Source organism: Micromys minutus (assembly GCF_963924665.1).
Source record: "Micromys minutus genome assembly, chromosome: 24".
In the NCBI taxonomy this organism is placed as follows: domain Eukaryota; kingdom Metazoa; phylum Chordata; class Mammalia; order Rodentia; family Muridae; genus Micromys; species Micromys minutus.
In genome coordinates this window covers 46,156,826-46,181,948 of record NC_137959.1, presented here as the reverse complement: position 1 = coordinate 46,181,948, position 25,123 = coordinate 46,156,826, and the positions used below count along the sequence as shown (strand labels likewise).

The window sequence follows — 25,123 nt, the reverse complement described above, 5'->3', positions numbered from 1 at the left end:
CACTGTTCCATCCATCCTAGGATGGCCCGAACCCTTCTAACAGGGTATTCTTTTCTAGCCCCTGACAAGGACACTCCAGGGTAGTTGCCCATCTGCTCCCCAAACTCCTGAGACCCACATCCAGCCTCTAGGCAGGGGGCCATCTAGGAGCAGCATGACCTATGACTGGAGGCGTTGGGACTTGGGAGCAGGCAGCTAGCTCAGCACCGAGCTGTTCAGCATCCTGCCTCGGGTTTCTGGTTAGGAGATAGTAAGCACGTGTATTTCAACTACTTACTTGCAGGTGGTCTGCTCCCAAGAGAACTCTCCATCCAGCTCAAGGGTAACGGGGCTTTCTGGGACGTCCTTTGGCAAGCCAATAACTCCTCCCATGATCGCTGAGGTCAATGCCTTTCTGGGCCTCACTGAAATACCCGAAGAGTAGCCATACACAAAGCTCAACACAGCAGCTGGCTCTAACAGTCAGGGGAATGGATACTCTAAGGTCCCAGGGCATTGCCAAGTTATAAGTTACTGCCTTTGTCTCTCAGACGGCCACGGAGCCAAACTTTTGGTGTTTCATGTGAATGCAGTGTGGTCTGAGAAGGCTCAGGCATTTCCTGGCCAGTCCCTTCACTGTCTTACTTCTCTGGATACGTTGCCAGTCACATGAAGGTGTGGTAGACATGTACAAGACCAGGAGGAGTAGGGGAGCCCCAGATGACTGCTGAGCAGGACCGTGAGTTTAAAATACTTACGTATAAGAAATTCAGTACCTAGAGAGTTTGGGCCAAGTGTTCAGGGCAGACTACAGGAAGCAGGTTGCACAAGTTTAGACAGTTGGAGAACATTTCAGGGGCGGGCCGGGTGTGATCCACACAGCAGACTACTGTCATGAATACATCAGAGCCAGGAGGCACAGCCCTAGAGATGTGTTTTAAGGGAGCAATGACAAATGTCAGTGCGGGCAGAAGCAAGACCTCGATTCCAGCCCTCTGCCTGGTCCCACACCTTGCAGAGCCCGAGAGGCAGCCGAGCATTATCTATAAAGTATCTTCTCTTTATTTAAGTTAAACAATTTCAAGGATGGTTTCCATCTATAAAATGGACAAAGTACAAGCTCTGTACAGCAGTTTTTTTTTTAAAAATCAACTGGAAAAAAAATTACCAAACTATATTTTGAATTTGCAAAACGTACTCACAGACACCATCATTTTCAGCTTCACGGAGACTCAAGGACCACCACAGAAGACAGCCACCTTTGCCTGTGCGCGCCCAGGGCTCCTGGGAGGTTTTAGTTTTAAAAACAGGAGTGGGGGTGGGGTAGCCCAGATGACTACAAAACAGAAGCTGGCGAGTCACTTTGGCACACTGTCATGTAAACATGGCTCACCCATGGGCCTTGCCCAGACCCCTCCTTCTCGGAGCTGGGTTGAGTTGGCACCCTGGTGGCCAGACAATCAGATGGTACAAAGGTGATGAGGCCACAGGGTGGGGTGGGGTGCACGTGTGGTTGGGACAGCCCATGTTGTCTCCCGTCTGTGCTGTCACCGATAGCAGTGCAGGTGTCAGGTTAGCAGGGGATGTCATGCTTGGACTGGGCTCCAGCAAACCCCTGCCTCGCCCGTGACAGCTCTGCACCTGTACCTGTAAGTGACAGTCCTCAGAGCCTGCCTTGGAAGGTGGACATGTATGGACTTAATTAGACACGTGGGCACCCTGTCTGTTACAATGTATCTTTTGTTGGTTGCTTGGCAGGGATAAAGAGACAGAGGGTCAGCACCTGGCCAGGCCTTAGCAGAGGGTCTGTGGTCATGTACACACATGGAGCTCCTCAAGTAGAAGAAACCAGCCATGCCCTCCGTTTGGAGCAGGTGGGATGCAGGGCACTCACCTGCAGGCCCTCTGACCACCTGAAACTCTGGTCCCCAAGATCTCTGGGACACCTGAGATAAGCACGTATGATGCTTGCAGCCCCACCAGGTGTCACTTTCCCTGCATCCAGGTCACCTCTGTGGCTGACACATGCCTAGGCCCCTGATGTGAGCGCACAGGTCTTTGTGGTCTAAATTCTACCCATAATTCCTGCCGTAGCCTGTGGATATACCCGGGGGTGTTGCCCACACCAGGGCTACAAACACTTGGGGTCCACCCACAGGCTGAAGGGCTGCTCTTCTGTGCCCTGCCGGTAGCTTGGTTAGTACCAAAGACCCAACATACAGGGTCTCAAACCACTATGAGCCTAGGGATAGCATGTGACAGCTGTCCAGTGTCCCTGGTTCTGTCACAAGGCAGTAGGGTCCTGCTGGCTCACATTAGTCAGAAGCTGTGGGGTTGAGTTTTCCTAAAGAAAAATCTAATTTAAAAAGAAAACCCAAAGCAATACTTGCCAAAAGAGGTGACCTATTTAGTTTTACGGATGACAATGGGCACAAAGCGGACTTTCTAACCTGGCTGCAATCCCCTCACCGAAGTGAAACATTGGTGGGCGGGGCCGGTGGTTTGGGGACGCCCCCAAGTGGAAGAAGCTGGTGAGGCTCCAGGGGCAGAGATGCCTCTTTGCTCTGGAAGTGCAGGCCCCTCTGCGCTGTGGGGTTCGCGGGGTGACGTAGGGAAAGCGTAGGGAACGGACCGTGGTTCTCTGTGTATGTATCTCTATTTAGTGTCCCACCATAGGAAAGTTCACGCTCAGACACAGCAAGTGTGTCCACATGGCTGGGGGTCAGTTGAGCCCAGGGGCAGGGGAAAGACAAGGAAATCTGCAGGGAAAGGACAGCTTTGTGGAAATCATTTTGTTTTTCCTTAGACAGGGTCTTGCCTGCCTCAGCCACCTGAGCGATGGGATTACAGGCACTGGCCACCATGCCTGATTCACACACATGATTTTGAATAGGTTAAAAAAAACAGAAAATCAAAATGGAGATGGGTGAGTTCTCGCTGTGTGGGCGCTTGCCCCTGCTCCCTCTGTCCTCACTATAAACATGATTGCTGCTTGTCCACCTGTTCCGGCCAGCACTGGGCTGTTCCTCTGCTGGGGTGGGAGGCGGAGGGTGCCAGCCTTGGGAGGAACCCTCCGTCCTGAGCCCCAGGGGCTCATCTCTTCTGCGCAGCTGTCAGCCCGGCTCGTGCCTCGCTGGAGACTTAAGACTTTCAGACCATGATGGAACACTGAGGTATATAGTTTTGCGGAAAGTTTCAGAAACATAATTATGTGATCACCAAACTGGGCCAGTGTGTGCGGGTGGACGGCGGGCCCTTGGGGCCTCTTATTGCTGCAGGTTGAGTGAGAATTTCCACTGTTGCGACAGGGCCGGGCCACACACCTCCACGCTCAGGCCTCCGCTCTTGGCAGTACGGCTGTCCAGGCACAGGTTGCTGCCCACGTGTCGCAGTTTGGAGTTGCCTTCGATCTGCTCCCATTTCTACAACAGAGAGGACACAGCAGAGGGAGGAGTTTAAAGGCAGCACACACCCGCTAATCCCACATTCTTTCTCCGCTCCTGAGTCCCCACTGCCCCTGTGCCTCACACGCATGCTACACCATGGTGCCCCTAGTAATGCCAGCACACTTGACCGACTGTAACCAGCAAGTGCACCGAGCCACTCTGCTATGCACAAGGGCCTAACAGACTCAAGAAGGTTGAGGCGCCCTGACCCTGTTGTAATATAAACATCCCAGACATTTATGCTTTTGTTTTTTAAATCATATGCAACTTCCTTTTTCTCCCACAGCTCCTCTTTCATTACCAAGGTCTGTGGCTCTAATTAATGCTTTATATAAGCAGTAATGTTCCTTGGATTAAGTATTTCTAAAAACCCCTCTCACATGGAGCATTTAGATTTCCTCACTCTTGCCGCCTCTCCCCTTTTGACCATGCAAATGCACACACACACGTGCCTGGAGCTCCGTGTTCTCACTGGACAGACAGTGCAGTGCCACAGAGACAGGCCAACGAGCTGCCTCTCAATGGCAGGCCATAGGGCAGCAATGCGGGACCCGAAGTGTGAGGCTGACCCACTGAAAGCGCAGCGGGGTGTGTGAGCGGCCCTTTCAGTTGAGATGTTTCCCACCTGCTTATCAGATGCCAGATGTGGAAGTCAGGGGTGGTCACCCTGAGAGGGCTCTACCACCTACACCACCTCCCTCCCTTCCTGTCCCCTTCATTGTCATGGAAAGCATGCCTAGAGCAAGACAAAGTTGTGGAGAGAACATACTGGGATTCTGGCCCCCAGGGGGAGGGGCTGTCTGTCATGTGTTGAAGCATCCATTAGACAGAGGGTGCTAAGAGAACAGAAGTCACAGCTGTCCTTGGAAGGTGGTGTGTTTAATGGAGCAGCGCTCCCACATCCCCACAGGTGGAGGCTGTTCTCATTGCACAGGACCAAGTACAGCCTCCCCTGTCTTAGAAGCTCAGCTATGTCCCACAGACAACACTGGGCAGGTGTTCCTATGGCCTCCTCCCTCCTAAAGGTTAACAGACCAGATAAAAGTCTCACTTTACCACTGTCATGGCCGAAACGCCTGGCTGTGTTCTAGGCGGGTCCAGGGGACAGTGGCCTTCCCTGGTTCAACATTTACAATCTTTCTCTATAGCGTCTGACTCACGTTAATAACAGATGACTGCTTAGAGGGTGAACACAGGGTGGGCTGGGAGCAGGGATTTGGGGATGGACTGGGGAGGTAGGACCTTTTGCAAGCATTTCTCTGATATGTGGGATCTAAACAGGAACTGGTTGCTGACTGCGGCTGCACACCACCAACTGCTGGATGGGGGCGGGCAGAGAACCTGGGCTTCTGAGCTGTGGCTCTGGTGACCCTTGTGCCTCAGTTACCCTCTACATTTGTCTTTTGGGGAGGGACTGTGGGAAGATTAGAAGGCACTGTTAATGTCTGCACTGCAGTTGCCACCACGGGGCTCAGAAAGGTGGTTTGTCCAAAGTCCCCAGAAGCCAGCCAGAACCAGCTTCCGAGGCTTGTAATAGGCTCTGGTCCATGGAAGAAGCAATATACAGAGAGGCTCCTCAACTGTCACCAGGGCGAAGATTCTGATCTCACCCTAAGCTCAGAGTAAGGCAAGTGCCCCGCCTGCAACCCCCTAGTGCTCAGCCACACTCAGCCACTGCAGCCACACTCAGCCACACTCAGCCACTGCAGCCTTCTCCCTTTATGATGGAGGACTGACAGGGAGCTGGGGGAGGCCCTGCAGCTCAGGAAAACATCACACGACACAACTGCTAGCCATGGGAGATCAGTCAAAGCTCGGAGTTCACTCTCAGTAGAATGTGGTTACGCTGCAGCTGAGTCTATGTACTCACGCAGGCTTGTCTCCTAAACCGTGGTAAGTTTTTGTAAAGTTAATGCAGGAGAAACAAGCAATTACGTAATTTCAAATAGAACATCCTGTGGCATCGGGAAGGAGAGGACACTGGGATGATGTGGAATGAGACCTCCAGAGAACAAACGGCAGCAACCGGACTGTGAGAGGAACACACGAAAGCCTGGGACGCACCTGTCTGCTGTCGTTCTCCCGGCAGCCCTGCAACCTGATGAGTGACCCAGGCGAACGGTCCACCACAGTAAGGCACAGGTCCATGTGCTTCACCGATTTCTCCTTTGTCAAGGCCCATTCCTGGGAGAGACAAGTCAGAGGTACATCTCAAGGCAAGCTGCAGAAATGTGGGAAACTTGACTCGGGACCCCAGGGGTAGGTAACTCAGAGCCAGCTGCACACTCTCAGCTAAGGGACAAAGCTACACCTGGCTGCAGGGCTGGCCTTGGTGGCCGTTGTTGGGTGGGCAGTCTGTCCTGGGAGGCCGGGGAAGTGTGCACTCCTGCTGCCTCAGCCGCAGGCCGCTCTGGCTAGAAAGTCTAGTTACGATGGACTGTCCGCACTCTGAATCCAGGAGCCAAGATAAATGCGCCCTCAAGTTATTTCTGACAAGAATTTGGTCAGAGCAGCAAGAAAAGTTAATACAGTGACCGAAATGAGCTGCATCATGACTAGCACAGTGACAGCTGAGTGTGTTAAGCATTTTAGCTCAAAGTGCAAAGTGGAGATCTCATCGTCCTCTGGATCTAACCCACAAGTCCTCCCACATCATTTTGGAATGATTCTGCTTTGGAAACAGATTCGTGAATGTAGGTTGAATCTGTGAAAACTCCTTAAGTGACACATTGTAGCTTTCAGCAAATATCTACATGGCTGAAGTTGGGAGCCTGCTGCTGGTACTTACAACTAACTCTGCAGGAACAGTCTACACATCAGCGCACAGCACGGCTCCTCGTAACAGGATGCTGGCCATGTGCTCAACTATCTCAAGCCTTTGCACAAGAGCTGTGTGTGTGTGCGCGCTTTGCAGTCAAGAAAATTGGGTCAGAATATGCATTTAAATATTCTAGCTTGTGCTTTTAGCAATCCAAACACATGTACATGCATGTATGTGGACACAGAGGACAGGGCTGTCAACTGTCTCTCTAAATACCACACTAGATCATTTGGAAGACTGGGGACAGAGAGGGAGTGACATCGTTATGAGCTGCAGTGGCTGGGTAGAAGGTCCCATGTATGGACTGACGGCAGGACTTCCTAAAGTCACTTAAGAACCTGATCCTTAAGGATACAGCCACTCGCACAGGACCTCTAGGATCCAGAAATGGAGGACCCAGTGAAGCCCAGCATCCCACTGGGATACTGAGCTGCCCAGGACCTGGGGCTGCTTGTCTCGTCTCTGGTTCCACTGACATCTGTGTCCTTCAGAAGGGAAAACCGAAGATGCATGAAGGTATCTGTGAGGGCTACAAAGATCACCACAGGGCCAGAGGTGATGAGCCAGGGAAGCTTTGCTATCTATGAGCAGGTAGTCTGCTGACAGCAAGACACTGACCCAAGAGACAGAACTCACTTTTCAGGGCTGCCACTGGGACGTGAGGTCTCTGTGTGTGTGTGGGGGGGGGGGGCTGGGAGGGTAGAAGTACTGAGAGGGGGGCAAACGAGGGGGGCAGAGAGGTTGGAGAAAGAGGATCCAGTGAGCCTGTAGGTAGGATTGTCCCATCCATCTTTCTTTGCTGTCTCTATCCCTGCCTTGGAATGGGATGTTTCCTGTGTCGCTGCACATAACAGGAAATTACTCACAGAAGATCCCTGCACTCTGAGTCACTGGGGTAGGCCCTTCTGAAGACAGCCTCACTTTCTGTCCACTGTCTGCTTCCAGATTGTGGACACAAGGTGGCTGGCTTCCTCATACTCCCATGCTGTGATGATCCTTCTCTCTGAAGCTGGTCTGTCAGCACAGTGACGGCTGGGCAGCTTATATACTGTCTGTCTGCTCTGTCCCGTGCTTCCTTCCAGGTGGAGATGCACCTGAGCATCCCTGGCAGCTCTGGGATGTGAAGTCCAGAACTCTGGAGGGCCATGGCTGGCCAGGAAGGTCACATGTGGATATTATAAACATCATCATTTTAAGATGAGTAAGACACCAAACTCCAAAAAATCTGATTTGGCTATGCACACAGCAGAGCTGGCCACCTTGTGCTGGTCCTTCAGCAACCTGAGTCTGTGAAATAGCTAAGACATGCTTTTATGAGCAGCCACCCTTCCTTCATTTCCCGGGTGCTGCTGAGGCTCCGCTGGAAGCCAGGTACCGGCGCTCATCCGTGCTGCCTGCACTGTGCCCCTTAAATCAGGAAGGGTGCACAGGCGCCGGCTCGCTGTAGTTCTACAACTTTCTAGCACTGAGGAGGGGCTCAGGGGCCCCAGCTGGCCTGTGAGGTAAAGCACCCCAGGTTGACTGGTAAGCTGACAATCACCAAGCCTGCCAAGGACCAGAACCCAACACCTGCTGGTCTTCACCATCTGGCACTGACCCTTGACCTGAGAAATCTGAAGCTGAGCACATGCTAAGCAGGGACCCACTAGGGACAAACACGGGTGCAGATGCAGGTCCAGTACACAGTAGTGAATTCAGCAGGGATGCGGAGCTGCCTCAGCAAAGCACCATTCAATACCTGCAACCTCCCAGCTGGTTCTGAGGCTGCTGGCGGGGCTGCAGGCAGGTATGATCTCCACCTACCTGGTTTCCCCCAGCGTTGTGACACTCATAAATTCCAACGACTCCATCTGCAAAGTGTCCCAAGGTGTCCAGGCAGTTGGTTCCCTGCTGTAAGGCCCCAAAAGCTATGTCCTGGTGGTCTGGAACCCTGAAAGGCATTCACTGTAAGAGCCACCTCCACAGCCCTGTGCTTCCTGTTCAAATGGCCTCTGCACATGGCCTCAACTTAGCAGAAACAAGAGGACAGCTTCACGTCACCCTGACATGATGCGGCCCCAGCCTCTGGTGGGCCAGGCATGAAGGCGCATGCCTGTAATCCCAGCATACAGAAGGCTGAGAGAGGATTTCTGTGAGAGTTGGAGGCCAGCTTGGGCTACAGAGTGAACCTGCTTCTCCATCTCAAAACCACAATGGTAGATGGAAGATGTTTCCTCATGTTCTGGTAAGGGAGTTACTAACAAGTTGGCTTGTTGGCTGTCCCTTAGACCACTCACCGCGGTCACATCCGGCTCTTCACATTATGTGACGAGGCCTTGCTCGTTAGGGCACAGCCTGTGGTATCTGTTACATGGTCCAAGGTACATGGAGGGAGTGAATGGGGCGCTGTGTGTTTAGGAAGGAGACGGGAGCTTGGCCTCACCTTTGAGAGGCACTCGCTGTGGTCTCCTGATTAAAGGCCATGCTCTAACCCTCAATGGGTTCTGTGTGAAAATGAAGTGGGCAGGTCCTTCAGGAAGAGAAGGATCTGGCAGCACCTGTGGCCAGAGGCCCACTGGTCCTCTACTGGAGCCATTGGTGCCCTGAGGATCCAGAGCTCCTGCCAGCTTACAGGGAGAGCGGTGTTGTGGCAGCAGAGGCTGTCACTCACCCTGCAGTAGGAGCTGGGACACCCATCACTATTAAATGCTACTCCACACTAAGAAGGCAGGAACACCTGAAAGGAACTGTGGAAGAGGAGTGTGCTCATGGGGAGACAGCCACTGCCTCACTAGTCCACTCCTTAATAAGGGACAAATCAAATCAGGGGTGCTTCGGGATTCTCCCATGCTCACACAGAGCAAGGGTAACCAGTGGGGCGGGGCCATGTGCTCTACCTGGCAGCCAGCTCCCAGCAAGCATGAAGCCTCTGCAGCTGCAGAGATCACAAAGTGCACTGAAGCCCCAGGACTCACCTCAGCTCGGGGTAGACGTTGTCCAGGTACCACTTAAAGGGCTTGCAGCCCAGCTTTTTCCTGAGCTCCAGCCTGCTCTGGATACTGGAAGAAAGTAAGAAACATTCATTTCTGAATGCTGGGAGAATAAGGTGGCCTAGATGGTAAGGCATGTACTGGCCAGCCTCAGGTGCCTGGGACATGCTGGCACAGAGTGAAGGCCCCTGTTAACACTGCCAGGGTCCCCACCTCTCCCAGGGTCCCCAGGAGAAGGGTGGGCAGCTGCACTCACTTCCCATAGGGCACGTTGCGTGCAGAAGGCACCGCTGCATAGTAGAAATGTTTGTATTCATCCATCCAGACCTCAGCTGCCCGGCGTGTGTTCCTGAAAACAAAGGAAACCATCTCAAGCTGTGACTACTATCCTTTCCCCAGGGCCGCCTGTCCCTGTAGGTCTGCCGGAGCGTGAGTAAGGACGGTGCCCCAGAGCGGCACGGTGCAGCTGCAGCTACCTCAGGGTCAGAGCAGGATGGCACAGGCACACTGACGAGACGTCCCTGCTGCGCCTCAGAGAAGGAGCCTCTAGTGGAGACCTCGAATGAAACTCTGGCTACCCCGGCCCTCCACAGCAAGAGTGGGTGTGGCAGGCTTGGACCGTGAAGTAGGTTCCCCTAACTCATTCTGCGCCTTCTCTGAGGTGACAGCATAAAGAAGTAGGAGCATCTTCCCAGGGCTGGGGACACCTGCTGTCCTTGTTCCATGACAGGAAGGGCCACAGCAAGCACAGATAGCCGTAGACCCTCTGCTCGGGTGAGGGGAGACATGGCCTACTGTGCTCTTCCAAGATGAACACTGCAGGAGTGGTCACCTGTGGGCGAGTCATTTTCTCTGCAGTAAGGACTTTTAAATGCTGAACCTGTCACACTGTCTGAGCTGTAATTACTAAATCCATTTCCACCTGGGGCCTCCATCTTTCCCATAAAGTGACAAATATTCCTGTTGTCCCTGAATGGGGGAAGGGCAGCCTGTTGCCACCGAGACAAGATATTGTAAATGTGCTCATCCTTGGACTCCTGGTGCCAACCCCAGAATTTACCTCAGGGTTGATAACCAGGAATGACATATGTGTGAAAATGTCCTTATTTCAGTTTTTATAAAGGAAAGACTAGTGCCCTGAGGGGTGGCTGTGGTGCACACGCACACGTGCACTGAGAAGCTCCCACAACTGACACAGACCTCTAGGTTCAAGTGCGTCTGTGAGGAACATACTGATGAAGTCCAGAAAGCTCTGGCCTGACCACTGCACACCTCCCTAGGCAGAGCTGAAATATGGCCACATTACTGGGGCGTGGGGGCTGGAGCGGTACCCCCGAGGCCGTCCCAGCCGTGTAGTAAACAGCCTTTTAATGTGACACTACCATCTGCTTCTGTCCAAACAGGTCCAGAAACAGTCAAGTGACCACAGATGTAGCCTCCCAGACAGGCTGAGCTCACCCCAGAGCCTGCCAAACTTGTCTCCCCATCTCCCCCAACCAGTTAGCCCAAGTTCTCATCCCCATGGTGCGGAGGCGAGCACTGGAAGCATTTTGTCCAGCTTATAGGTTTTGCTGTCTGGCCCGTGAGGTCTCGTTCACAGGGCCTCACTGACAGCCACCTGCTTCTGCCTCCCGAGCACAGGGAGTAAAGGTGTGTGCCAGAGTCAGGACTGGAAGAAATTCCCAGGAAAAACCTGGTTGGACCAAGCAGCTTTTCAGTTTTCCTTTGTTTCCTAACATCTACTGCCGACTGGTGATCAGTTATGAGCCTCGATGTCTTCTGGCTGGCGTGCAGTGTGACCTGCCTTCCGATGTGGTTTCAATGGCTGCTCCTCCAGAACTCAGGCTCAAATTGAGTTGCATCAAAGGACAAGGAGTGGCAATGGCTGGGCCATGGGGCTTTTTGTCACTACACTGGAACTGTTCCTCTGTGTCTCTTCCTCACTTCTTACCTTTCACTGTGTGGGGCATCAGGACTGCCCCTGGCAGGGGCTGACACCTTGGTCCCAGATGTGTCAGCACCCGGACAGTTAGCCAACACTGCCGTTCTTTACAGTGACTCAGCAGTGACACTGTTCACTGCCTTATGTGACGGGCGAACCCAACCTGTTCGTCTTAGCACCGTGAGTGTGACAGAGCACAAAACCAGGCTCTCTCTTTGAGGTGTTTGGTAGTCTCCCTGACGTCCCAGTTAGGATAACTCCAGCTATCACCCTCCCCTGGCGTCACGTCTCCTCCACGATGTCTTCTGAGACCTCCATGCACACTAGTCAGCTTCTCCCATTGGAATCCCATCTTGCACGCTGGACACTGCCCCTCTCCTCGGCTCAGGGCTCATGCCTATCATGTTTGCTGGTCTTACCGGGCAAAGACGGTGCCACTGCCACCGGGGAATGTGTAGGGGTGCTGCTTCCGGAACACGTGTCCCACACGGCTGCATGGGATGATCTCCAGGCTGCCGCCGCACTGCCACACTCGGAATGAGATCTCTGATAGGAAGGGAAGGGCAACCATCAGATTCATGGCTGCTGTCCCCATGGTCAGCCACCTACCAAGCCTTACTTTCAACCGCCAAGGGAAACCCACGAGGGGCCGCTTCTCCAGAGCAGGATCTGGAGCTTTTATAGAGGAGACACTGGAGGTGTCCTGGACAGGCCACTTCTGTGGCACACCCAAGACTAAACGCATGGAAAGCACTGTGGACAAGAGGTCTCCCAATGATGGCTCTTGGCCTGGAAGCAGACTAGGACTGCACACACCCAGCAGCACCACAGCTGTCAGCTGGGGATGCTTGCAGACCGCGTCCCTCCACACTCACTGTAAACGGACCAGGTACCAGGATGCACTGGGCTTTCCTTCCCAGGAAAAAAAAGAGTCCCTGCCTATTTCTCTTATGGATCATAATGTCAACCAAGTTCCCAGGTAGTGACCAGGGACAGTCACCTGCCCTAAACTTAGCAAGACACGTGAGGCCGGCTATGTCTGTCACTCTGTGCTCTCGGGTCCCTGAGATGTGGCCTCCTGAGCCCATGGGGTGGTTCCAGCTGCTGGAACTCAAGAGTGCACGAGGCTCAGGGTCCTTTCTTGCTCACAAAAGTTCACCCAAGCCCACCACCGCACTGAGCATGGAAAGGAGACGGCCTCTCCGCCCCTCCCTTGTCCCCGTGGAGCCAGAGCTGGAAGCGGCTTTCATCATGCTGGGCAGAGATGTCCTACCAGATGAAACATCTCCGCCAACTTCAACTTCAAAGGACACATTCGAACGGCAGGCTAGCTGAAGCTGCTCTTTTAAGTCAATAGAAGCTATCAAAGTCTCTGTCACAAGGAGACCCACTCAAAGTGACAGTGCTGTGGCTCTCCCTCCTTGTCCTGGCCCCCCTCTCCTCCCAGCGCACACCTGCGTAAGGACGAAGGAAACTAAACTCTTGCAAGTGAGGGGAGTCAGCTCTGAATGACAAGCACTTGAAATCAAAGGCGGCAAGTAAAACGAGAGACAAAGACTGAACAAGCTAAGCAGAGTCTTTTCATCCGTCACGCAAGACACTCGGGGCACCTGCCTACGCAGACCGCCATCTGTAAAGTGTCCATGTCTCATTCCTGGGCAAACATGATCTCCATGGGTCATTAAAAAAACAAAAAAGAATTATTCCTAAAAGTAGTGAAGGGTCTAAGTATCGGGGCCCAGCCATGCGACGCTCAGTATGACAGTCAGTCAAAGTGGGAGCTGCCAGACCTCGTCACAATCCACAGTTAGCCAGCGCCCTGGCAATGGCTAATTTCTCAGTTTTGGAGGCATGTATTCAGAACCCCCAGACCAAAGGAGGTGACCTGACGGGAGGCACAGGTTTTACTGTCATCCCTGTGGTCGGGTGTGTGCACACGCATGTGTGTGTGTGCAGGAGCTGGTTTGTTGCCCTAAATGTTGACCTGACACCCTGCCACTCACACTTTACCATGGTGGAGGCGGGGCAAAGGCGGGGCGAGGGCGGGGCGCACATACCCAAGTTCTCTCCTCCCCACACGTCCATCATCATGTCATACTTCCCCAGCTCTTCAAAATACAGTTTGTCCATCACAAAGAGGCCGCCAGCGATCATCGGGGTCCTGAAAAGGGAGCAAGGGCAAGGTCAGACCACATCGCAGGCTGGACCTCTGTCCTCTGCTGTACTCTAAGGGGTCTTTCATTCCCCCAGTGGCCTCTGGTCACTGCGTGGGACCCTTGGCTTTTACATGCCTCAACTTACAAAGTATGTAAGAAACGCAGAAGTGACACTCAAGGCCGCAGCACACATTACACCATAAACAGGAGCCGACACAGAACCAGCAGAGATGCCTTGTAAGCAAGTGACTGAGGAAAAGGACTAAATTCCACCACAGTGTGACCAGCAGATGCTGGCCTGGAGGGAAGGCTGGGAACCCAGAGGGTGGGAGGCACACTGCAGAGGCTGGAGTCTGGGCTTTCCCAAAAGGACTTCCTGTATATGCTGCACTTACTTTATAGGGGCAACTGGGTTCCCCTGCCGGGACCTCCTCTGCTCTGGTGTCATGTAATCCCACTTGAAAACCAAGTTCCAGTCAAAACCTGCAGCCCAGAAAACAACAGCAATGAGAAGACACAGCCGCTCACGCCTGCCTGGCTGTCCCACCCTAGTAGGCTTGACAATGACCACATGTGGATAGAACTCACTGCCAACCAACCAACCAACCAACCGAAATGGGGAGGGGGAGGGGAAGCGGGTGGCTCAGTGGGTACGGAGCACATCTTCCCAGCCCTCCAGAGTGAACAGAACTCCGAGCTTTCCTCTACAAACCCTGAACTACAGGTGTCTAGGTGTGGTTATGTGCACACGAGTGCTGGTGTTTATGGGGTCGGAAGAGAGGGCTGGAGCCCTGGGAGCTGGGGCTACAGGCTGCCTGGTTTGAGTGTTAGGAACTGCACTCTGGCCCCCTCTCTCTGAAGTACAGTGCATGTTCCTAATCTCTGAACCAGATTTCCTGCCCCTCTAACCTATTTTATTTTGACGCAAGGTATAGATAGGTATATAGCCCAGGTTGATCTTGAACTTGCAGCAGTCCTCCTGCCTCAGCCCCCTGAGTTCTGGGATTATACACATGTGCCACTATGCTGGGCTGGAACTTTCTAATATTGAAATGTAAGAACAAATGTGAAACAGGAGGACTGGTGTCTGTGTGATGCCACTGCACCTACAAGGGCTGTGCACACAATTCTGGAATTCTGGGGGTGAATCAGAGTTAGAGAAATCACAAGTAGCTCCTAGGTCCACAGTGTAGCACTTAGTGCCTCTGTGGGACCCATGGTTCTTCAGGCCTGGACCAGGACCTTTCAGGGCCCAACTTTAAAACTCCTTCCACAGTGACCTAAGATCTAACACGCTGAGTCTCAGGGCACAGGCCTGTAATCCTGGCGGTGCTTATGAGAGCTGCTAAGGCAGGAGGGTCTGGGGTTCTAGGCCTGCTTAGCTCCTCAGGCCACCCTGTTTGCTATTTGTGAGTTAGGGGCTAGACTAAGGAGCTGTATAACCTGCTTCGTCTTGTGTGTAGAAGGGACTCTGCAGCTATGTATAGTTCAGTTTCCTTCCCACCAGGCAAGCAATGGCGCCTCGGCAATTCTTAAGAAGCAAAGGCGAAGCTTGAACAAATTTCCCTTGGGTCCCTGGAGGGGGACCAGAGGGTAACATCTGGAGGTTGTGTGGCCCTACAAGACACTGTCCATCCACACGAAGGCCACCCAGTGGTGAATCAGGCTGTGGTTGGGTGGCTGGGAAGGGAGGACCGGCATCCAAGCTTGAGCACAAAGGTGGGACTGGTGCCTGGTGGGTGAGGGGCCAGCAGAAAGATGGCAGGACTCCAGGGTGGCAAACTGGTAGGCTGGCTGGGCATGAAGGCTACAAAAGGAAGCCTGGCCCCAGCAGAGGACACAGAGGCAGGTTCTAGGCCCAGCAGCCATTCCTTGGCTCTATGGGATGTCTCAGGAACATCACAGATCCCCCTAGCTTTGGTAGCAGCAGCTCCAGGAGAGTAGGGTGGAGAGTGGGGGTGGTGGTGCTGAGGAAGCAGGGCCAGTCTTTTCTTTGAGGTACCAGCCAGAGCCTGCACCACAATGTGAGCTCCACTAGCGTTGTCACTGCTGACCATGGGACAGCGATGGTCAGAGGACCAGCCAGACAAAACAAGCCAGCATGGGGACCAATCAAGGCTGATACCTACCGCCCTTGAGGTCAGCAGAGGCGCCCACGTACTGGAAGTTGTCCATGTTAATGACATCGATAATGGGGGATACAACCCGGGTCCTGTCCTGAGAGGGACAAAGGAAGGAAAGATACTTGTTACGACAAACAAAGCAAGAGCTGCCATCCCCAAAGGCCTTTCCGGGAGACACCACTGTCCCAAGGTATGCAGGATGGTGGCATGGGAGGGGACGGCTGATTGGACGCTTCTGCTGCCTCTTCTCCCAACCACAGACCTGGGTTATGCAGTAGCCCCAAGTCCTGAATTTCAACCCTGTAGATCTCAGTGCCACAGGACTAAATTCAGCCACTTTATGTCTGTCACCAGCGAAGCTCGGGAAGGAACTCATGCCTATACTATGAAGTCAGGACCGATTTCTGGGTACAGGTATCGTGAGAGGAAGGGGGTTGTCATCACCTCCACAGCAGCTGACTGGAGTTTTCATTTCCGAACTCAACTCCTCTGATTGCACCAACCATGGCTACCTTCCACAGTGCCACTGTGCGAGAGCAAACACGAGGCCTTCCACCTCTCTGACCTTCCTACTCAGCTCTGCCTCATGCTGACTGTTCGTGAGAGGCTTGTGGGCGTGCTCTTCAAGGACAGTACAGAGCCCCACCCTGCCTGCCTGCAGGTTGACGGGGAAACAGGTTTGGACCATGGAGAACAGCATCACTCCGTAGCCCACCCCAAGGTCCCTGTCAGGCTGGCCTTGGATAGGCCAGATTAATCTGCTTCACCTTCCTAATGATGAGAAGGAAATCCTAGGAACCGCCACGGTGGTTCCTCCGTCCTCAGCTGGCCATGGGGGCACGTGGCAGAGACGGGTACACAGGCAAGTGTGTGGGAAGAGGGGCCCGGCTGAGGGCTCAGTGGCAACACTGCCTCCTGTGTGGTTCTGGATATCACTCAAGCCCAGTCTCCTCACTTACGAGGTGAGGGAGAGCACCTAGTGCACCATCTGAGCCCAGTGAAGGGCAGAGGTGGACTTCCAGCAGCTTCTGGTCGCTCAGTATTTTGTGACTTGCTGTTGCTACATGTGCCACAGTGGCAGGCAGAGTATCCCGTCCAGTTTCCTTTCCTTTACTTCATTGTCCCCAAGGAGGCACTTTCACAGCAGCAAGGAAAGAAAGTCAAGAAGACAAGCAGAAGGCACGAAAACCACTGGGCTAAACACCAGTGCCAGAGGACACTTCCAGAGGGCAGAATGTGCCCGAGCATGGCAAAGGTCGCATGACAGACCCACCAGAGCACTCTGCTAGCTTGCTTGCTCCTCTCTGCAGGCCTAGAGCAGCTGGTTAGTCTGTCCTTAACCAGGGCAGAGGAGCATCTCCACAGCTGACCAGGCCTCCTCTCAGACGTGGCTCTCCTGCTAACACACCATCCTGCTAGCCACATTATCTTCCCTCACTTGCACATGCACGTGCTCTTATGTGTGTGTGACAGGTCTCCCATGACTGGCCACCTCTTCTCTCCAAGCTTCTGCCAGCTCCATTGAAGCTGTCCTGTCTTCTTTGGTTGCAATGATGGTTCTGCACCCATGGGACATTGTGAAACAAGTCTGGGACATCACATCCTTCCTAGTGACCAGAAAACCCACAGCCAGTGTACGCAGCACACACAGACACACACAGACACACACAGACACACAGACACACACAGACACACACAGACACACAGACACACACACACACACAGACACACACACACAGACACACAGACACACACACACACACACCCACGACTCAGGCTCACCTCAGCAACCCGCTCCAAGAGCGGCTCTAGCCATCGCTCGTTACACTCGCAGTGACTGTCCAGGAACGTCAGGACCTTGGCCTGGGCGGCGTCGGCACCCCGGACCCGAGAGCGCATTAGACCTGTGGAGATAAAGTGCATGAGGGGCCAGAGCTCCACCTGAGAGAAACCCGGCACAGCCAGCAGCCCCTGTGCCCCGTCACAGAGGAGCTGGAAGGCAGCTGTGGGTGAATGGCTCAGCAGGCCCTGGGCAGATTCCCAGCAGGACCTCAAACAGCTCAATAGCTTTCCTAAGGCTACTGTCTCCCTTCATCTACTAGAAGTCACCTTTGTCAAATGCCCACATGTTGACTCAGAAGCCTGCTGTCATGGCAACAGCGTTGTCTTCAGACAACAGGGCATCAAGTCGAACCCCGTGTGGCTGTAATGCAGCATCAGGGTCATCTTTGGTCCCATGCTACACTCACGGCTTGTGATCAATCATTACGGTACTTCATGTCATCATCCATGTGCTGAGCCTACGCACTCTACACCTGGACGGGATGCGGCTCCTTACAGTGAGCAAGGACAAGGATGTTAAGTTCCTCTAGATACAGGAAAAATGGATTTCCAATGACTCTTATCAGCTGTATGCTGTATCAGGGCAAAAAAACAGTTTCCAACTCCAAGCCACAGGAACCCTTGTTCAGGAAGTGCTAGAATTACGGAGCTGAACATAAGCAGGAACTGTCTGAAAGGGCTTCCGAGAAGTCAAAGAAGAAACTTGAGGGGATTCAGTGCCTGAAAGTGGGAACGGTGAGTGAGACCCAGGTCCGCACGGGCCATGGGCTCGCCCTCTCTTCCCTCTGATGTGCAGCCCTTTCAGCTTGAGGTGTCGGCAGATCAAGGGCAGGACTTCTACTGTGGTTGGAACGGGAAAGAAGGCAGCCCTAATCTGATGATAAGTCTGGAAAGCCTGCGGCCAACAACCCCTGGCTCAGGTGGTCACAGGAGCGGAGCAGCCCAAGGACGGCCACAGCAGAGGAGCTGCTCTCTACTCCAATGGATTTGAGCCTTGCCAAGTGAACAACGTTTAGAAAACACCTCTGCCCTCCTACAGAAATCACAGGACACTGTTTTGTAAGAAAGGTTCTGCCTAAAACGCACTTGCGCAGACAAAGCACAGAGAAACGCCTTCACGGTGTGTAAGTCCCAGTCTTCAGTGTCTGAGACATTAAGCCCACACTCCCTGCACAAAGGCTCACGTTAAAGCCTTGGTCCCTAGTAGTTGGTGTAGACATGTGAGTGGACAGTAAGGCTGCCAGTCTTACCAGTGAATAACCTACCCTTCTCAAACTTGGTGGCACTGTGGGGGACAGAGCTGGTAGCCCAGATGGAGGACAGGGGTCAGTAGAAGGTCACAGCTGCCCAGCCCAGTCTCTCCCCTGCTTCCTGAGCACCATGAGGTGAGCAGTCCTGCCCATTACAGTCTTACACTGTGGTGTTGAACCTGACCTCAGGCCCAAGCAACAGGACCAAGACTAAAGCTCTAAGCTATGAGCCAAACAAGCCCTTCCCTCCCCGCTTCTAGGTTTCCCGTCTCAGAGGGAAGAACACAGCTGGTAACGGCACTTCCCTGAATAGCAAAGGTTAACACTTGTTGGGAAGAAATGAAATGACTCAATATCTACAATGCATCATTCGGAACGTCCGTCACACACCGAAACAGAAGACAGGAGGAGCAGGAGAATGTGGACCACACCCAAGGGGGGATCCCCAACTGAAAGTCAGCCTGAGCAGACTCAGAGACGAAGATTTGAAGATGGCCATGACTATGTTCAGGGACTCATGGGAAATGATGGTGTTAATGAGTGAGCAGGTGGAGAACCGTCAAACGGATATTCCAAAACTGAACGGTGAAATTATCTCTCACGGAAAAATTACCGGGTGATCTTCAAGGCAGGGTGGAGCTGGAAGGAGGACCGGGGAGCTTGCGGATGGTCAACAGAAACAGAAACAAAATATAAGGAGCAAAAGGCCAGTGTCTGAGATGACGGGCGGCTGTGTGCAGCCAGAGCTGAAGCGGACACCGGGCAGCCCTGATGACACGGTGCCCAACTGTTTCCTGAATCTGACACATCGGCTTGTGTATCAAAGGATTCTGGCAAGCCTGAAGAGAATAAACACGGGAAAGGGGGGCTGGGGATCAAATCCGGCTACAGAGACATCGATAAAGACTCAGGAAGGCTGCTGGTGCCAACAACCTGTCACGTGCAAGGGACAACAATACATATTTTGACTGCGTTCCGAAAGAACAGCTGGAAAAATGGCTCAGTGGTTTAAAGCACTCTCTGTTCAGAAGACGGGTTTAGCTCCATGCCAGGTAGCTTTCAACCATGTGTGACTTTAGCTCTAGGGAATCAGGTGATCTAGTCTCTGAGGACATGGATGGATGGGTGTATAGACGGATGGGGACACACACACACACATACACACACACACACACACACACACACACACACACACACGGAAAGAGAAGGGAAAAACTGGAAGACAGAGGTAGACCTTGCAACAGTGTTTTAAAGAGCTGAAAGACAAACTCTCGGTCCAGTCCCTAGGCCGAGAAAACACCCTTCAATAACAAGGGAGGAAGACTCTGATAAAGAAGCTGAAGGCAGAGTCCTGAAAGAAGTGTCTGGTCTGGGGAGCACACACCACCCACAGAGATGGGAATGTGTGGAAGGGAGCAGCAGATTGGGGGCAGAGTCTCGTAGCCCACCTCTCTACTCTCAATTTCTCCAAAGAAATAACTGAGGGTCTGAGGAGAGGTGTCTAACCTCGTATTATGTGCATTAGAGTTTCAACTTAATAGATGAAAGGTGGCAGCCACGGTGCAGGGAACAGTGCAGGGGAGGGGGAGGGGAGGAGAGACTGGAGGCTCTCAGGACTTACTGACAATGGTACCAACAGCAAGCTTACAGCCGAGTCTGCGTTTCCTTAGACTGGCTACAGACCCGGCCCCTCGGGACCATATTCTCCGCTAGTTCTCCGTCATCTGTGCCACGGTTCACTTGTGGCGCTTGAGACTGATGTGCAGCTGGGTCATGCATCTGAGCCTTGTGTACTCTGCTCGGTGGTCACACACGTCTGGGCCACACAGGCCATGATCTGGCTACTGCAGTCACCACACCTTACACGGCAGAGGTGTGGGCTTGTCCCAAGAGAGAACAACGTAGTCAGAGTACCACAGGGGCTAACCTGGGACGGGCTGTCCTGAGTTCTGGCCAGCTCAACTGAACCACCAGTTATCGTCCACCAGCACCAGATGCATCTCCAGTCCCTCCTCCCTCAATCCCCCCTCCGACTTTTGCTCTCTTGTCTTAGTCCCTGTTGGCCTTTTCCCTTTTTCGGACAGGAGAGTGGGGTAAAAACTGAGTTGAAACCAGTTATTTGGTAAACTGTTTGGGGATCACAAGCTCTTGGGTTCACTACCGGCTAGAGGGACTGACAAGCCCTCGGTAGACCTGTTCAGAGTGAGGAAGGCTTCACGGTCTGTGTGTGCTGAGCTGCTGGCTGGGCGTGGGTAGCAGTGGGCTTAGCCACTGCACGGGGTAGAACCCAGAGAACTTTCTGTTGCTTACAACCCCTTGGCCCTGCCTTTCTTAAGATTCTTTTTTGCTTAGATCATTCTTCAACCCCAACTGAGGACTGTCTTTCTCTATGGGGTCTCACTTTCCTTTTGCCACTCAATGGGCCTCCTGAGTGACACTAAAGTGCTCTGAGCCCTCCATGACTGAAGTGCTGCCCTGCAACCTCTAGCAGTCTGCATGATAGATCCACGTTTGTATTTATTTCCAAAATTAAAATGCAAGCACCCAAGGGGCAGGAATAACAACTCACATTTCTCCTTGAGTTTTCTAGTGTCTAGCACAGTGCAAAGCACACACTGTTAAATAAATGATTTTTTTATTTGTTATTTTTATTCTTTAAGATCCTGGGGGCTGGAGAGATGGCTCAGTGGTTAAGAGCACTCACTGCTCTTCCAGGGGTTCCGTGTTTGGTTCCCAGAACCCAACCTCTGTAACTCCAGTTCCTAGGGATCTGATGCCCAATTCTGGTTTCCAAGGGTACCTGCACACATGTGGCCTACCCACAGATGCATACACACATGTAATACTCAAATATTAAAAAAAAGACTCTTGCTGGGCTGGAGAATTGGCCCAGCAGTTAAGAGCACCTGCTGTTTTCCCAAAGAACCTGGTTTGATTTGCAGCACCCACACGGTGGTTCACAACATCTCTGCAGGCACCAAGCTTGAACACGGTACACAGATATGAACTCAGGAAGACACACCCATACACATAAAGTGGGAAAAAAAGGAAGATGAGGGGAAAAAAAAAACAAAAGATCCTTGCAAGAGCACCTTCCTGCTGTGACGAGCTGCATGTGGAGACCCGGAGGAAAGTCTGCACCAACCAGGGACATGGACGCCACTCCTGGGCCCATGTCATCCTCACACAGGGAGGGGTCAAGAGTGTCATCTCTGTGACTGCTGGAAACATCAGCACACCCAAGAGGCTTCCAGAACCTGCGGTGGGAAGGCAGTTTTCCCCATGGCCTCCCTCACAGATGAGACCATCAACATGAGAGGACAGCTCTCCTTCAGCGAGCAACCAAATTTGAACCTGTGGTTCTATGGCGTGCCCGGAAGATGGACACAGCCAGACTTTAATCTTTCTCTCAACCTTTGCAGCCAAGACAATGATGGGCCTTCCCAGGCCCGTGAGTGGAAGACAGAAGTCAACTTTCCAAATGTGTAAATACAAATGTGCTTTGAAAATGTGGCCTCACGTACACACTATCCTTCCTGCATCTACCGGCGGCTCTGGTAGAGGCAGAGACACACACCTGCCATTCCCCTGAAGTTGTTTCTGTGGGCCAGGAAAGGTGGATGCAAACTGGAATCTCTGAAGAAGCCATGTTTAGAAAGCCACGCAGACTGGCCCACTGATTAGAACTTCATGGGAAGTTTGAATGTTGCAGATCACAAGCCATTGGCCTTCTCTTGTTTTTATTAAATTTTAATTGTATGTGTACTGCATATTTGTCTACATGTATATCTGTGCCCCATGTGACTACTACCTGAGTAGGTAAGGAAAAGATGCTGGATCCCCTGAGACTGGGAGCTACAGACAGCTGTGAGCTGCCATGTGGGTACAGGACTCGAACCTGGGTCTTCTTGAAGAGCAGCCAGTGCTCTTTTAACTGTTGAGCCAGCTCTCGGCCCCACTGACCTGTCCACTCACCAAGCGTCCTATGACCACCGGATCCTCAGCAGATCACTGCTGTCCACCAACCACAATGCCAAGTGTGCCATACACAGCATCTGATACCACAGCAAAGGCTCCTCTCCACTGTGACTTGTCTAATTAATGTCCCCACCAAAATATTTGTCTACGCACTGACTTATGACTTTGTATTCTGTGGCTTAGTTCATGGTCTCTCTTCCACTGTAGAGGCCATTCAGAACAATCTGATTCTGTGTTTCTAGGCCACAACATGTGGGTTTGATTCAGAATAAAGCTTTTTTTCCCCTTCCCTCTGGAGCAAGAGTATGTATTGCACTAACAAAGAAGTTGGCAAGTAATGGTTGGTCTTGACTGTCAACCTGACAGGACTTAGAATCACCATGGAAACAGACATCTGGGTATGTCTGAGAGGAATCTTCTAAGGTTAGGTCAAAAGTGGGTGGCAGCATCTCACGGGCTGGGGTCCTGGAATGTGTGAGAAGCAGCTGTGAGCTGATCTCTGTCTGCTTGCTGTGAGCCCACTGTAACCAGCTGCATCACATTCCCTCCCGCCACCGTGGTGGACTGCATCCCTGAAACTGTGAACCAAAATAAACACATCTTTCTTTAAATTGCATCTGTTACACAAAGGAGAAACCACCTCACAAGCACTGAGAGACACACTGCCTCACAAGTGCTGAGTGAGAGGTACTTTCTTACCTTCTCTCCGGTCGTTTCTGAGGACCCGCACCTTCTCGATTTTCCCCAAGAGCGCCCCATCCTCAGCTAAGGAGAGAAAAGAGCAGAAAATAGTGACCTCTGAATCTACAAAGGGCTCTAGGCTGGAAGGCCACATACTTGGTCACCTATGGAAAGTCCTTCCCCTGGGGTCTCTGGAGGACATACCTTTCTGCTCTCAGTGCCTGTTCCACCCCAGACTGCTCTAAGTCACCCCTCCCAGACACCCCAAACCAGGAAGGCTGATAAAACTCACGGTCGTTGCTGTAGTCATCGACCAGGATTATCTCCTTGATGAGATGAGGTGGACTCCTCTTAAGGACACTGAGGAAAGACAGGGGTGGAGCCTTGTGAGGACAGAGCTCTGATTGGAGTCTCCTCTCTCTTTTAGTCCCCAGTCTTGGCTAGAAGAGCCAACAGCTGCCCTGTGCTTGGCAGCTGATGTCTTGTCTGTAGCCCCCGCTTATGGCCCTGAGATGCAGCTGTCGTCAGGTTCCCCCAGACACTCCCCATGAGACCCTGGGAAATATCTGTTGGCCTCACCTGACCACCGTCCGCAGCAGGGCCGACCTGGCTTCATTGTGGAATGTGATCACCACGCTGGTGGCTGGCAGGTCCACTCGCCACTGCTTGCGCTGGCACCTGAGGAAAAAGAAAGAGCGCCCTGTGAACAATGGACATACTCAGCGATGACGGCAGGGAGGCTGCCAAGAGTTAGCCTGCCAGCTGTGGGAGGCGCTGGCATGGATGGGCATGTGGAAGCAGAGATACCACCAGGTTCTGCTTACAGACAAGGGAGTTCTGCAAGCTGTATGAACTGAGAACAGATTTCCAACATGTAAGACACGTGTTCTAAAGCAGCGAAATCCTCCCACTTCCAGACAGACAGTCCTCAGCTGCACGCCTGCCTCGGTTCTTGGTGGTTTTTTTTTTTTTCTGGGAGACTGATGCCAGCCATTGCTTTTCTGTCACCTTGTGCTTTGGCTTTCATGGTATCACAGTACCCACTGCCTGCCAGGCCTCCTCCCAGTAACCTGGTGACAGGAGCAGCTGAGTTCATGGAAACTGGACTGGCAGGTGGGCAGGCACATTAGGACTACCTCAAGTACAGGGTTGTCATGACCTAAACCTGCAAAGACGGCAGGACTGTGGACGCCTTACACCTGAGCCAATGGAGGCCAGTTTTAAAGCCATGCCTCTTCTGATGAAGACCCTCAAGTATAACATGATCAAAATAGCCAGTAAAGCAGGACCCAGCTCAGCCAAACTCATGGTTGAACTCCTCCAGGCCACTCTCGGAACACTGGCAAGGAGCAATGTCCCAGAATTTCTACACAACCCCCCTCGGTGGGCGAAGGACTCCTCAGAGCCTTGGGAAACTGTCAGCTGTGTCTGAGTGTAGCCAGAGTCCCGAGTAGCCGGTGCTGATACCAGTGGCACCAGACTGCGCCCAGCAGAGCAGCCAGGTTGATAGGGTGTACTGAACCAAGGAAAGAACCCACAAACCCCAAGGGGGTCCCGTCCCTGCCTCTGGGGCCCTCCTTGCCCTTGTCATCTCTTTGGGTGGCAGAGCCTTCCATGGTCTCACACACTGAGGATGCAGTTTACCCTGCCGCTCATCAGATCCCGACAAAGTATTTATCTTGAGTGGAAATGAGTGGGAAAGGAGGTGGATTTTGGAAGAAGCCTGGAGCTCAGTCACGGCTCGACACAACTGCTGAGCAGAGAGCTGGATGCTGGAGTCTGGCCGCTGAACACCAGCAGAGAGGTGTGTGCTTGCCCTGGCCTGCAGACTGAGCATGAGCAAGGGCGCAATTATAAAGCAATTAGGCTGCAATTGCAGAAGGGGCGTCCTTGGTTAATTTTAGTAATTATAGTACGTTCTTTTTAATTAATCACA

General features: G+C 52.7%; 1 protein-coding gene across 1 annotated transcript in view; it reads right to left on the bottom strand.

The window, feature by feature from the left end:
- Positions 1-1,039: 1,039 nt before the first annotated feature.
- Positions 1,040-25,123, bottom strand: part of GALNT2 (polypeptide N-acetylgalactosaminyltransferase 2) — a 105,257-nt gene continuing 81,173 nt past the window's right edge. The window contains exons 4-16 of the mRNA XM_080937483.1: positions 23,767-23,865; positions 23,480-23,547; positions 23,206-23,271; positions 17,219-17,340; positions 15,443-15,530; positions 13,709-13,796; positions 13,215-13,318; positions 11,577-11,703; positions 9,472-9,564; positions 9,201-9,284; positions 8,050-8,176; positions 5,490-5,609; positions 1,040-3,401 (exon numbers count right to left, since the gene is read on the bottom strand). Of these exons, the coding sequence (XP_080793609.1) occupies positions 3,246-3,401; positions 5,490-5,609; positions 8,050-8,176; positions 9,201-9,284; positions 9,472-9,564; positions 11,577-11,703; positions 13,215-13,318; positions 13,709-13,796; positions 15,443-15,530; positions 17,219-17,340; positions 23,206-23,271; positions 23,480-23,547; positions 23,767-23,865 (1,342 nt within the window). The 3' untranslated portion in view covers positions 1,040-3,245. The remainder of the gene's footprint in view (positions 3,402-5,489; positions 5,610-8,049; positions 8,177-9,200; positions 9,285-9,471; positions 9,565-11,576; positions 11,704-13,214; positions 13,319-13,708; positions 13,797-15,442; positions 15,531-17,218; positions 17,341-23,205; positions 23,272-23,479; positions 23,548-23,766; positions 23,866-25,123) is intronic.